Source organism: Mugil cephalus, chromosome 6 (assembly GCF_022458985.1).
Source record: "Mugil cephalus isolate CIBA_MC_2020 chromosome 6, CIBA_Mcephalus_1.1, whole genome shotgun sequence".
NCBI classification, from domain to species: Eukaryota; Metazoa; Chordata; class Actinopteri; order Mugiliformes; family Mugilidae; genus Mugil; species Mugil cephalus.
The window spans coordinates 12,307,506-12,321,429 of record NC_061775.1 but is presented as its reverse complement, the minus strand read 5'-3'; the positions used below and the strand labels follow the sequence as shown (position 1 = coordinate 12,321,429).

Below are 13,924 nucleotides of genomic sequence, written 5' to 3'. Positions count from 1 at the left end.
GCTTGATGTCCCTGGCTTGACCTACTAAACTTTTATTCATTCAGCAGCGTTTTATAACACTGCATTCAAAACTGTCCTTTAGCCTGACTAACCTTGGCATGTTTTAGGGAAATGTACCCTAATCTCTTATCACGTTAACCTTAATTAAAAAGATACAAAAAAACAAAAACAAATATTGCATAAAGGCATGTTTCATACGAGGGGTTTAAACCGGGATCTTGCTCCGTGCCTCCCTCTCCTCCTTTCTCCCCCTCCTCCCTGTGTCTTCTCACTACTGCATTGATGCTGTTACCTCCCTCGTGATGATGTCACCGGCTCAGTGGAGCTCGGGCATCCTTGCCAAACACAGGGAGACAGCAGAGCCATTTTGACCGCTCCGGCTCGCGAAAACGCGGCCGACGATTCAAAGCTTGAGCCGAGGACCTCTGGGAGGAGGGGGACTGGCACGACAGGGCGGACGGACGGACGGACGGACGCACGGACGGCACGGCACCGAAGGGGGTGGGTCGGCGGGGTAGACTACAAGACATCACTCCTCCTCAGCCCCTTCCCGTTTTCATGGAGAGGGGAGGCTGCTAGCAGGGGCAGTGCCAGACCTGGAGGACACCAGCGGAGGTGGAGGTGTCCGCGGAGCTGGGATAATAAGACAGCGCGAACGAACGAACGAACGAACGAACACGGTCTCCGCCCGGAAGCAAGGCGTTTTATTAGCACCGCGGAGGTAGGACGTCGTTTTGTGTTTGTATTCTCTACTATTGTCCCACAACGCAGTTTTAATGAGGCGGCCTTTTTTTTTTTTTTTTTTTTTTTTATTTACCCCGCATCTCCTGGGAGGAGATGGGCATAGGGTGCGGCCAGGGAAGAGGCTGTCAGTGAGGGAGAGGAGCCCGGAGCGGCATCATGACAGGAGAGCTGCATGCACTGGCATGTTATTTAACTGTGTAGTATTTAAATAGTAATAATAATAATAAAAAACGGCTTTTAATTGTGTAAGCAGGGGCGTTAGGGATAAATGCAGTGTCACTGGGCGAAAGGTAAATAAATACTAGACGTGTCGCCTTTAATGTCGTTTCATGAGCTCTGGAAATGACGCGAGAAGTCATTTTAACCCCCCCTCCCTCCCACCCAGTCAGGAATTACAGAATTATTAATTTTAACCTTAAAGTCGTGAGACGGTGTTTGACTTTTAGTTTATGAATTTATTGGTGGTATTGTTTAAAAAAAAAGAGAGCAGAAGCTAGCAATAAAAGAAACAGCATAATCTATGCACACCGTGTATTCAGAGTGAAAAGGATCAATTTGTATGAAAATTGTTGTCATTTTCAAGTGCACTCCAGTGGGGAGGTATATAATACATCTTTGTCACTGGGAAAATGGTGGCCTCCCAGCTGAGCTGCATCATCAGCTGATTGGTCCAGCGTGTGTGTGTGTGTGTGTGTGCAGATTATGGACCTGGGTGTCTGGGAGGGGAAAAGATTATTATTTTTTATAGTGTGTTTAAGCATAATTCTCACATGATATGTTTCACAGTGGGTGTAAACCATCTTAAAATGTGAGTATTCTCCGCATCGATTCATTTCGCCTGTTAAAACGCCATTTAATCCGTTTTGAACCTCTTATACGTGTCACTGCTTTCCATTCATTAATCCTAATGTGTTCCTGTTGTAGCTGACGGTACGCCTTAAACGCATGCCTGGTGTGGTCCCGCTGTGACCGTGTTACCTGTGTACCTCGAGCAGCTGCATCTGCTCAGGTGTGGAGGATGTACCAGGAAGCAGGGTGACACAGCACATTTATGAATCCAGTGACGGTGACAGGCGTCTGAGTCACAAACTATCTGCGTGCTCTGGATATTGGTCCCACGTCCGGGGTTACGCCAAATCATGCGCAAACATGAGGGAGCAGAAATGAGACGTCCTCTTATTGATGCGCTTTGATCCGGGATCGTTTAGCTGCGTTCAGTGTCAACAGCAGTGGCGGCTGATTGTGTCGTCCACCGTTGAGCCGATTGATGAAAACATCATGGATTGTAATTTGACGATGAGTCATGGTTGCGCTTGATGCGCCCACGATGCCACCACGTACTGACATCACAGTCATTTAATGTTCATTTTTAGTCTTTTAGGAGATAATATGTTCATGAAACCCGGGCTCCTGAATGGAGCCAGACTCTGGATTTGTGGCTGGTTTCAGTGCCATTGTCATCCAGAGAAATAGCCTGACATTTAGCTGCTGCTGCACTTCTTTTGTTACGGCCAGTTTCATCCATCTCCCCTGGCTGTAGCTGACCGTGCACGGTCTTTTCATGCCACAGCCACTGAGCCCTGCTCTCCTCTATTGTCGCGATCACGTCGATTGCAACGTGTAATTTTTCTGCCTCTGACATTTTAACAGAAACATAAACCTTAGACTGTCGCAGTCTGTTGTGTATGAGGTGATGCTTTGCTTGTCCTTAAACCAGCAATCAACAATCAATCATTCTGCTTTTGTGCTGCTTTTTTTGCAGAATTCATACCTGGGACTAAAGAAGGCACCGAAAAGGTGCTAAGAAGACAGCGCCATGGCAGGGGCCTCTGTGAAGGTGGCGGTGCGGGTCCGCCCTTTCAATTCGAGAGAGATGGCGAAAGAAAGCAAGTGCATCATACAGATGTCTGGAAACACCACCAGTAAGTGCTCTAACCAAAACCTTTTACCGAACTGGCAGAATGGATGTTTCACTGTACTTAAAAAAAACTCTATGATTTAACCCTCTTAAATGATCAATTCAAGATACGGCAGGAAAACAGCTGCATGTTACACAACAAAAGTAAAAACATTTGGCTGCAGGCAGTTAATCATACGTTCTCCATCCAGAAGACATGACTTCAAGTTAGTCCAGCTGTCGTGTTGCTCACCTTGACCTCAGACTACGCTGTGTGACCGACTTACCGAAATATGATTTTTCTCTGTGCGGGCTCTGACATGACTTTGCAAAATCTCTGGTAAACAAGCAATGCCTATTCCAAGAAACATGATACGAGCAAAACATTTATTTAGAAGCAGCTTTCATTTCGGAGAGAGAGGATTTTTTGCTTTTGACAGAATGTCACGTAGCTGAAGTGAAGTTGCCTGCAAAACTTAACAGCTATCCAGTTACTGCAGGGTCCATTTACTTAACAGATTGATTAACAAAGCAACAACCTGCACACACTTTGGTTGAGCATCACGCATGTAGGCGGCATCATCTCCATCATATTTGACCTGATACTTTATTTAGGACACGGTTCTTAATTCATGTGGCCAGATTAAGACAGATTAAAAAATGGCACCACCATTCAATATTTTTCCAGTGAATTGTTCTGTTTAAAAATCCCCTCTAATCCAGAATTCACAGCACCACTGTTTTTGTTTTTGTTCTCACATGCCCCCCCCACCCCCCAGTTTTAAAGAATGTAGTTCAGATTCCCTGGATTTTACCAAGCGCAGAGCGAGGAGACTGGAAAGATACTTGATATGTAGTCTGCTTAGCAAGGTAAAGCCGTCCGTCAATAATGGATGAGACTTCCTGAAATATTTACTCTTTAGCCTAATTTAGCCACCTCGCTCCTCCCTCCTCTTGTCATGGGTGACTAGACAACACGTTGGGTGGCCTCCTCCTTGGGCCATCATATTTTTTATTTGCGCTTTTGTTGCAGCTTGTGATACTCGTGTGGGCCTAAAGCCTACTTAGTGAAATGAGGCCCTTGTAGCATGATGATGATTTCTGAAGGAGGATACAACAATAAGGGCGGTGTGACTTCCCTGGTATCCTCTTCTGTCTCCATAACACAATTAGCATTTTGCTGTGATCGATGTCTCTTCTAGCAGTGTCGTTTTAATGGTCTACAAAGTATTGACATTGTACTAATGAAATATTGTTTTTTGTTTCTATCTGTGAATAGGACCTTTAATTAGACTTATCCGTGAGACACCTAATGCAGATAAATGCTAACTTTAAACATTTGTTAATTTCCCTGTGTGCTACCACGGAAGATAATACAGTTTATTTTTTACTGTGAGCTAATATATACTTCAAAATCACCTCAGATCACATTTCAGGTAAATCTGGAGGTTTTTAATCTTAAATCCTCACATTATAGATTTTCATTTTGCTGGTTAACTGTTAAATCACTAAAGAGGAACTCATAAAATGGATAGAAATTAAACTGACACTGAATCTCAGACAACTTTACAGAGAGACGTGGGTCAAAATCTAGATAACTAGCGTTAACATTGCGCCAGTATCGGTGGAAAACTTGAGGGGGTTCAGACACACAAAGCTGCTTTCAGTGAGGCTGCCAGTCTTTCAGCGGAGCAGATTGTTCTCTTCCAAACTGAGTCAATAGCTCTGGATGTGGGCTGGAGGATGTGAGCAGGCTGATGTCATGAAAAGCCCATTGGTTGCAGTGTGTCTGGAGGGGGTACAGAGGCAGGGTATAAATGCCCCCCTTGTCTTTCTGTAGTCTGGGTTGAAGAAAAGGGGAAAAGAATAAGGAGTTCTGGATTTTTTTGTGTGTGTGTGTGTGTCTCGCCCCCTTGCTTTGTGCTCTCCGGCACTCCTGTGTGGGTCAATAGCCTAGTTCCCACAAAGCATTAGAATGGCAGTAATCTTGCTGTTTGATAGATCTTCCCCTCCGCGCTGACCTTAATTAAGATGCAGGGGACAGACCTGAAGGAATACTGTGCCTCTCTTTAGAGTGGCTTTAGGTGCGTACACTGGATTAATATTTATTTTACTGCAGAGAAGTTATAAAACTGTCTCGATACTATTAGAAACCCTAGTTTTATCTGCAGAAGTAGATGCTTATGTGCAGCCACGGTGGCCTGTTGTTGTGTATTTTCACTGACTGAATGCGCACACACTAATGTAACGCCAGAACGGACAATGTCCATTTATTCATTCATCTGTGTTTATATTTTTGTGCCATGTGGGTTATATTCCTTCCTCTCATTAAAATTGCACAAGATTGACAGGGCGCTGAGTTCAACAAGCTCAGCTACATGTGGAACGACTGAGGACAATTAAACCGAAGCTTATTTCAGTTTATCACAAAGAGGAGGCTGATCGTTTTTCCTTTTGCCATCAGCATTTGATCCTCGCTCTATGATTTTATTGGTAAAAGCCCTGGGCGGTGTCTAAACTCTCATTGAGCTGCTTTTGCAACAGTGTTACGTAAACACGCAAGCTTCATTAAATTTTAAAAAGGAAATTCAGTGTAATCCTGCTGCTTCTTTTTTTTTTTCTTTTTTTTTTAAGCATAATTAATGAACTCATTAGCATAATGTCCACTGTTCCTTCACGCTGATTTTGGCAAACGACACGCGTAGACGACTGCGGCCCGTCTTCATTAGACTTGTCTGAGAGGTCGGCCTTCTGAACACGCCTTAAAGCCTCACACAGCTGCTGCTGAACGCAGCACCTACGTGGCTCCCCTCCAATCTGTGTCGGTGAGTTCACATCCCCTCCGCCGGAGCTGCTGATGCAGCCACATTTCCTCCTCTATTGACTGGGCCAGGTCACCCGTAACAGTGTGACCGGCATCACTCAGTCACAATTATGAAAATCCAGCCGCTATGGCAAAGGCATCGAATGTACCGTTTAAAAAAAAAACAAAAAAAAAAAAAAACAGGATGAAATAGCAGCTAAAATTAAACTGCAGCAGATCATGATGAAGAGAAACGATGTGAGATGCAGGCTTTCCTCACAGCTACGGTGAAGAGGGTATGATAAAAACTGGTTCGGCCTGTAAGGATAATTCACGTACTACTTCCAGTTAAGGAAATATGACCCGGTGACGAGGTTTTTGTGCGCACACCAGCGCTGTATCCCACATAATTCTGTTGTCTCTCCATGACGTTAATGCCAGTCCTGACGTCACCTATAAACCAAACACGTAGCAATTAAATGATGTTTCCATTGCAGAAAGAGAAGACGGACAGTGAGATGATGAAAGACCGAGCTGCCGTGTGCAATTTAAAAACCGTGCCCTTTTGTCTCAGTGTAGCCCTCGTATGTGCAGCAGATCACTGCCACGCTAACCTAATTACCTTATCGGAGTGCAAGACGTTTTCTTTTTTTTTTTTTTTTTACTGTGCTAAAGTAGGGGTGAGGGCTCGGATGAATCATAGCACCGTCGGAGATGAGTAAGCATCGATAGGATGTCATACTTCAGAGGCTCTGCTTCCAGCCAACACTCTGGGTCTTTCAGAAGAGTCGTGCACACAATGCATATATGTTTTATTTTATTTTAGAGGTGTCGTGTTAGAAGGAGATTTATTTATTTTCCTGTTGTCACCAGTGTATTGATGCGTTGTGCGTACGACTTTTCTGAAAGACCCATTTTCCGCAGAATGGATGTGTGTTATTACTCTTTGTAGGGAGGACGTTATTTGGACAAATTGATTGGTATGTTTTTATAAGACAAGATACAGTGTGTGTGTGTGTGTTTGTTGGTCTGTTGTAGGGAAAACTGACAGAGCAGCACAAGAGGAAGCAGTTAACGTCAGAGAAAGAATGAAAAAAGTATGACTAAAATAACATGAATAAAAATAGGATAGGAGTCACAGAAACAATGAAGCAGATCTTTGTACATAATACATGCTTAGATTCCATTTTATACAGTATTTATATGCACTATGTGTAATATCTGTGGTACATTCAATGTAAAAAGTATTTCTAGTTGTGAAGTTGCTCTGTACAATTCTAGTTTAAGTCTGACTAGAATTTATAACAAGGTTTGATATCATGTCGCATTACTGTAGAGGACCACATGTGACAGCAGAGAGTACAGTATGAGAGAGGCACAGTATGAGGATGCACAGGAGTTGATTAATGAAACGGATTTGGTCGTTAACAGCAAATGTGGAGCGCGCTGTCTGGACGAATATTGAAACAGAGAACAGTAGTGCATCTACACACAGTACGTCTATATCTGGCCGTGCTCCAGGACGAGTCATGGCCGGTAAACGAGGCCTCATCTCTTTGTCATGGGCCTGAAATCTGAAACCTTAGAACCGCACTGGCCTCTGTTTCATCACTGGAAACACAGTAGCAGCGTAGAGAGACGATAATAGTGTGTACACTTACTCGGGATCGTACTTAGCCCTGGGTCTTTTCCTCGGTTATTGACCGCAGCTGCATTAGCAAACAAAATGATGTGGAGCTCTGGGAGCCCGGAGGAAGCATTTTTATAGTTTGCATCGCCACACCTTAAAAGATGTGTTGTTCTTGGGTGGGTGGGCTAACAGGTGCTCGAATATTAACACACAAATGCGGAATTTGAATGTGTCGGGGGTTTTTGATTTGGCGAATTAGAACTGAATAGGTGAAAAGACATGTCTACGGCTTGATCTTCAGCAGAAAGAAACATCTAGTGTTACGTGTCTGTAACAGTGATTATTCTAGAAGATAGATATCAGGACTTGTAACTTAAGATAAAAGTTTTGTATGTACATTATACACTATTTTTATCCAGTCAGCTACACTTTAGTAAAATCCCTTAAAGTGCTACTCTGTACCTGGAGTAACTTTACCATCAGTTGAACTGAACCAGAGGAACCAGACGTATCTAAGTTACATCAGACTTCATGATTTGATCATCATAACTGAGTTAGTTTGTTTGGTCATCTGGGAGATGTAAATCTATCAGAGCAGTCTATTATTCTCAAACAACAAAAATGTACTGGGCATCATGTATGAAATAGGGCAATAGGGTAAGACTTAATGGTGAAATGCATTTCCTGCTGGAGGAATAGATAGTAACTGTGTGGCTCATGGTGGAGTTTTTATTCGCGTTTAATGGACAAATGTACATTAACGAAACAGTTGGAAGACATAAAATCATGGAGTCACTGGGGAGATTAATGAATCTGATATCACACTGGCGTGGATAGAATTTGCAGGAGGTTGTAAGTCAAGACAACTGAGCCCTGACAAAGTGAAGCTTAGGGCTGGTGGCTGTTTAAAGCACGGGAACGTTGAAAGGTGAGACGAGGCTGAACCTGGTAAACTGTGTCAGGGCAGAGCCATACATTTGAAATGAGAACAGCAAACAGGCTTTAAAGAAAAAAAAACTAAAATGCTGTTATTTGCTGTGTTACAGAGAATATGAATGATTTATTATCTCTCTAAGAAACTCCAGTGGTCGACAGTGAATCTCTTTGTTGTTATATTCTAGCCTACGGAGGTATTTTACGTGGTGCTTTTATGGTTTCAAAGATTTTTTTTTTGTTTGTACGACCTTGTAGATTTGAGTTTTGGTCAAAAAAGTTCCAACATAGCACTTTCATGTGGTGTATTTACTGACATCTTACAAAAAAAAAGAGTTTCCTTGTCGCAGAATCTTATGTTTTACAGGAATTGACACTTTCAAACGCACTATAACAGCTGGGACAGAGAGAGAAGTTGACCGAGGCCCCTTTTCCAGCTCCATTAGCACAACATGACACCGACCCATCTCAGATGCTGGTTCAGCCTCACTCTGACCTGTGTTGCTTGTCCTGTCTTTCAGCCATCATCAACCCCAAGCAGGCCAAAGACAACAAGAGTTTCAACTTTGATTATTCCTACTGGTCCCACACCACGGTAAATCACATCACCCTGCGCCCCAGCAGCTCAACCACAACACGCACTCACACACACGTTTGTTGTTTATTGCCTTTCCCCCGTTTTTAGAGAAATGTTGTGGCTCATTATTGATCTGTGTCCACAGCCCGAGGACGTCAATTACGCTTCTCAGATGCTGGTGTACAAGGACATTGGAGAAGAAATGTTGCTTCACGCCTTTGAAGGATACAACGTCTGTATCTTCGCTTATGGGCAGACGGGTGCTGGAAAGTCCTACACCATGATGGGGAAACAGGATGTCAAGGATCAACAAGGAATCATTCCCCTGGTACAGACGGACTATGCTTCCTTAACTAATCATCTATCATCATCATCATTATTTTTTATTTCTCTGAAACATTTTTGGCAATAATCAATTTTTTCTACTTCCAGCTTTGTGAAGATCTCTTCACCAAAATCAGCGACAATACAGACAACAGCATGTCTTACTCTGTGGAGGTGAGTGTAGTTGGCCTCTGTTTTCTGCCCTGTTTGTTTGCACAGTTGAAGTTGTCTCTGGTTATTGATGTCCACGTTATTCGTGAAATTGAACAGGTGAGCTACATGGAAATCTACTGTGAACGTGTGCGAGACTTGCTGAACCCCAAAAACAAAGGGAACCTCCGTGTGCGAGAGCATCCTCTGATGGGGCCTTATGTGGAGGATCTGTCCAAACTGGCTGTCACCTCCTACAACGACATCCAGGACCTGATGGACTCCGGCAACAAAGCCAGGTGATGGAGCTGTCCAATTATTCAGTCAGAAAACAGGAGTGAAGTAGCTGATTGGTCCGTGTACGTTTTAGTCATTGAATTTTAGGATATTGGAAAAAAAAAAGAGTGTTTATTTGATTTTCAGTTTAATATTCAATAATTAAAATTGTAATTTTAAAGTATTTTTCATTATTGGGTTCGAGAATGGATAAACAAAACTTTAAAACTTGCTTTTAATTTTCTGTTTCTAAAAAACCAAAGAATAAAATTGTTAGATGATGGCAACAAAAAAATATTGTGCGACCGGAAGTTGTCGTTTTCAAAGTAAGAGCACGTATGAGGACGGTGCTGTGTAACAGAAGTTGATGGACATGGACGATAGACCGGGCTTTAAAGTTTTGTTTATCCGTTTTTAAAAGAAAAATGCCTTGAATTTAAAATTTAAAATGAAAATCAAATAACCTTTTTAAAATCCTTTTTCTGATGGAAAATTCAATTTCCAAAACATAGACAGACACTGATTTGACACGTACTGTGTTTATTCATGTATTCATGTACTATGCCTTCTGTGTCTCTGAAATAGTTTCTATTTTATTAAAAAATAACCACTTGTGCTCAAAATTTCACTTAAGACTTGCCCTTCACATTTATATTTTTATACCTAACGTAAGGCGTTAAAGAAAAGCTGGAAATAGTTGGCCTGTCTTTGTATATGCTGCTTTAATATTGCCTCTATTATTAAAAGCTTTTAAGACATAATAAGACATGAGGACGTGCACCTTATCTGTGTTTTATTTATTGGAAATGAGTAAACACCATTTTCTTTGTTAATGTTGAATTAGTTTGCTTTATCAAGAAACATGTGACTTAAACTTAAATAATAAAAACATATCCTAGTTAATCACACACTGATGGAAATGACTCCTCTTTACAGGACTGTGGCTGCCACCAACATGAACGAAACAAGCAGCCGCTCGCACGCTGTGTTTAACATCATATTCACGCAGAAACGCCTCGACGCAGAGACTGACAACACATCTGAGAAGGTTGGGGAGTTTTGTCACATCCTGACTGAATTTATTTCTCATTGAGCCGCTGTCTCTGCTTATCTACACACTGACTGATGACACTGATTTAAATCTTGATGTAAAGTGGAAATCGATGACTGCTTGAAGGTCGTAATGATAGTAGTACCATTGTGGAGCTGCTTTTTTCAATTAGGCACGTCTCTGATATTAAGATTAAATGCCTATTGATTTCTTTGGCAGCTAATGTATTGCATTTTATTTATTGCCTTGTCACAGGTCAGCAAAATCAGCCTGGTGGATTTGGCTGGTAGTGAAAGGGCAGATTCTACCGGAGCCAAAGGGACCAGGCTTAAGGTGAAACTGCTGCCCTTTTGGAAATCTAAAAACACATTTAGTTGCCTCCCAACTCCATATTAAATGAGCAAACTGGCGTGTTTATCTCGTAAATAATGTGAATCTTCATACAGGAAGGAGCAAATATCAACAAATCTCTAACCACGTTGGGAAAAGTCATCTCTGCTTTAGCAGAAGTGGTATGTATTAGATCTGTGTGTTCTTGGGTTTTCAGCTAAAATTTATTCACGGAAATAACTTAATTAATTGTATTATCCGCTTCATTTTAGGACTCTGGTCCAAATAAGGTAACGGATTTAAATCTGAATTTTAAGTGATTACGTTTCTCCACTAAAATGTCACTAAATGCATGATTTTTTTAATTTTGTGTTTAATAAACAGAATAAAAAGAAGAAGAAAGTGGAAAGCTTCATTCCTTACAGAGATTCAGTTCTGACTTGGCTACTGAGAGAAAATTTGGGTATGAACTGTGTATTTGCGTCAGTGGCTTGTGTCCAGTTATAACCCCAAAGCGTTAACATCTGCCTCCTCTCTACTCCGGGTCAGGGGGAAACTCTCGCACTGCCATGGTGGCTGCCCTGAGTCCAGCCGACATCAACTACGACGAGACCCTCAGCACGCTCAGGTAGAGAGCACGCCGCACGGTCTTCCGCTGCATGTATTTCCTCCCACGCGGCTGGTGAATGTTATTTTGAAGGAGACTGAGGGCAGTGTTGCGTAATGTTTTCCTCAGCAGCTCTCACACTTCAAACAGCCCTCACCAGCTGCAGAACCGTGGACGTGTGATGTCGGGGGAATTATGAATGTGCGTGTTGTCGTCTCCTCCCTCACCTGTGCTAGCGTGCTCAGCGATCTCTGTTGTTCACCCCAAGGTACGCTGACCGCGCCAAACAGATTCGCTGTAATGCCGTTATCAACGAGGATCCCAACAACCGATTGGTGCGTGAGCTGAAGGAGGAGGTGTCTCGTCTGAAAGACCTCCTCTTTGCCCAGGGGCTGGGTGACATCATTGAGAGTAAGGGATCGCTATCTGCAGATTTGATATAGATTTTGTTTGTGAATAGTTTTTAATGACATTAGATCTCTTTGTTATGGGTGCACGTAAGCCGTGAATGATGTGTTGTTGCGCTGCTGTCGCAGCTCCCACAATCATTAATGTTGAAATGAAACATGAAGCAAATTAAGAACCAAGACACAAAAATAAAAATCAATGGGACGACGTGCGTGGGAATGAGCCGACATAGATTATTATTAGACTGTTGTGGGCCGGGAACTGACTAAGCACGCTTTACTCACATGTTGTATGTGATACATTTTCCCAGTTTATTGTTTTGTGTTGCCATGGCAGCAGCTGCAGCGTTGATGTATTTTCATGAGCGTATCACCGAACAGAAAACTGTTTTGATCAATACAACGTTTATCACTTATTAGGGCTGATTTTATCACTGATTCATTAAGACACATTTCAGTATCAAAATGAGTTGCTTGGTTATGAAAGAGATTTTTCACAAAATTAACATTGTCATTTGTTGTAGAGATTTGTTGTATTTGTAACATTAAACCCAAATTGCTGTCACACATTAGCTTAGTCCTGTCACAGATGGGATTTCTGTCATGGATCTTGTGGACTAATTTAGTTAAAGATGAAAATAAATCTTGAGAGACTGCAGTGAAATTTCTAATTCTAATGTTGCATATTTAAAATATCAATTTGAGGATTGATATTAGCTCATAAAGACGAGGTGAATGTATCTTGACCGTTGTTTCACCTCAACAGTTCAACTTCAAACAATTTGCTTCATATTTTCTCTGAACACATCTTCAAGTTAAATATGAGTTTCTCTTTAAATTGTTGTTGTTCTTTCAGAGCTACATATGAATTACTGATCGTATATTATGCTACCTTTATTTATTTATACTTTATTGCTCAGGTTTTCAGCAAATGACACGTGATGAACTATTGCATCTGTGAACATTTACCTGAAGGTGTTGCGCTGTCTCTTTTCTCTTTTCTCTCTGTCGCTGTTTGTCTCTTCTTCTCCCAGCATATCGAGCAACTGGTGCTGATATAGAGGGTTTGAAATGTATGTTTTCTGTCTTTTGCTTTTGCTCTGCAGCTTAGCCCCACAGGCGCTTACCGTGACAGTAAACCGTGACTTTTCTGTGTTCTCTGCAGCATCTTAGTCCAGTAGTTGATTTTCACTGAAATAAAAGTGCATTCTGATATTAATTCAATATAAATAAGATATACTCCACATTCATTATTTTGGTTGTAATCCTCAAGTACATATAGCAACACTACATATGTGCCATGGTGCTGTAGAGATCTGTGGATGGCTTCATAGATGTGGCATTGTTGAAGCAGAGCTTGATTGTTCATGATGCACTACAGCGAAGCAACACAATATGGAAGCTTATGGACCACAGCGGGATAGATTTTATCCTCGCCTTTCATTTCCCTGATGTAGAAACTGTAGCCTCCTATTCCCCTGGCAGGGTCCGTCTGGCTCTTACGCCTCCTGTTGGCAGCCGTGATGATAAAGCACACGGTAACCATGAGAGGATGATGTCGCCTTGAGTCACAGGCGAGAACATAATCACTTGCATAATATTGGATCTTTGAGATGGTCGTCTCGTCGTAAGCTGTTAATTTTTACTGTCTTTCCATAACGCACCAGCTTAATCGACGGCAGGGCGACGTTATGTGACTCGTCTTGGCTGGTGAAAGCCTATTCACGGGTGTGATAAACTTCAATTTATTGTTATGCGTTGCCATGGCAGCAGCTGCGGAGTTGATGCACAATGTGGAATGAATCACCGAACAGAAAACTGCAAACATGATCAGAGCTCTGCCGATTAATATAAAATGAACTAATTATGATTTAAATTATTTAAAGCTAATCAAACTAATTTACCACTGTGTGTGATTCTCTGCCAGAGAAATGGATTTAAGCTTTCAGTCTTCCCTTGGACGTGACTAATTTTAGCGAAGCACGCTGAGCACTAAATGCATCTTGCTGCTTTTAGATGATAATCTTAATTGAGAGCTCTGGCTTCCTGATGCTCTCTGCAGAAAATAAGAGCCTATTACAAATGAGTCATGCTTTATTTCTGCTGTTAAAGACGCTTGATTGGGAATGAGCAATGGCCTTCCCGTCTCATTTGAATGACGTATGATTAATATCTACAGTATAAAGAGAGAGCTG

General features: G+C 42.0%; 1 protein-coding gene across 34 annotated transcripts in view; it reads left to right on the top strand.

Moving 5' to 3' along the window:
* The first annotated feature begins 317 nt into the window (after positions 1-317).
* The window catches only part of kif1aa (kinesin family member 1Aa), a 34,588-nt gene continuing 20,981 nt past the window's right edge, over positions 318-13,924 (top strand). For 9 of the 34 annotated variants that reach the window (XM_047586636.1, XM_047586656.1, XM_047586628.1 and 6 more), the window contains exons 1-14: positions 318-721; positions 2,507-2,666; positions 8,529-8,602; positions 8,730-8,912; positions 9,017-9,082; positions 9,179-9,357; positions 10,271-10,382; positions 10,641-10,718; positions 10,832-10,897; positions 10,988-11,005; positions 11,100-11,178; positions 11,265-11,343; positions 11,591-11,733; positions 12,764-12,802. In XM_047586636.1, coding sequence (XP_047442592.1) covers positions 2,561-2,666; positions 8,529-8,602; positions 8,730-8,912; positions 9,017-9,082; positions 9,179-9,357; positions 10,271-10,382; positions 10,641-10,718; positions 10,832-10,897; positions 10,988-11,005; positions 11,100-11,178; positions 11,265-11,343; positions 11,591-11,733; positions 12,764-12,802 — 1,222 coding nt within the window. In that variant the 5' untranslated portion in view covers positions 318-721; positions 2,507-2,560. The remainder of the gene's footprint in view (positions 722-2,506; positions 2,667-8,528; positions 8,603-8,729; positions 8,913-9,016; positions 9,083-9,178; positions 9,358-10,270; positions 10,383-10,640; positions 10,719-10,831; positions 10,898-10,987; positions 11,006-11,099; positions 11,179-11,264; positions 11,344-11,590; positions 11,734-12,763; positions 12,803-13,924) is intronic. The other 25 variants (XM_047586644.1, XM_047586655.1, XM_047586648.1 and 22 more) reach the window with 6 other exon arrangements.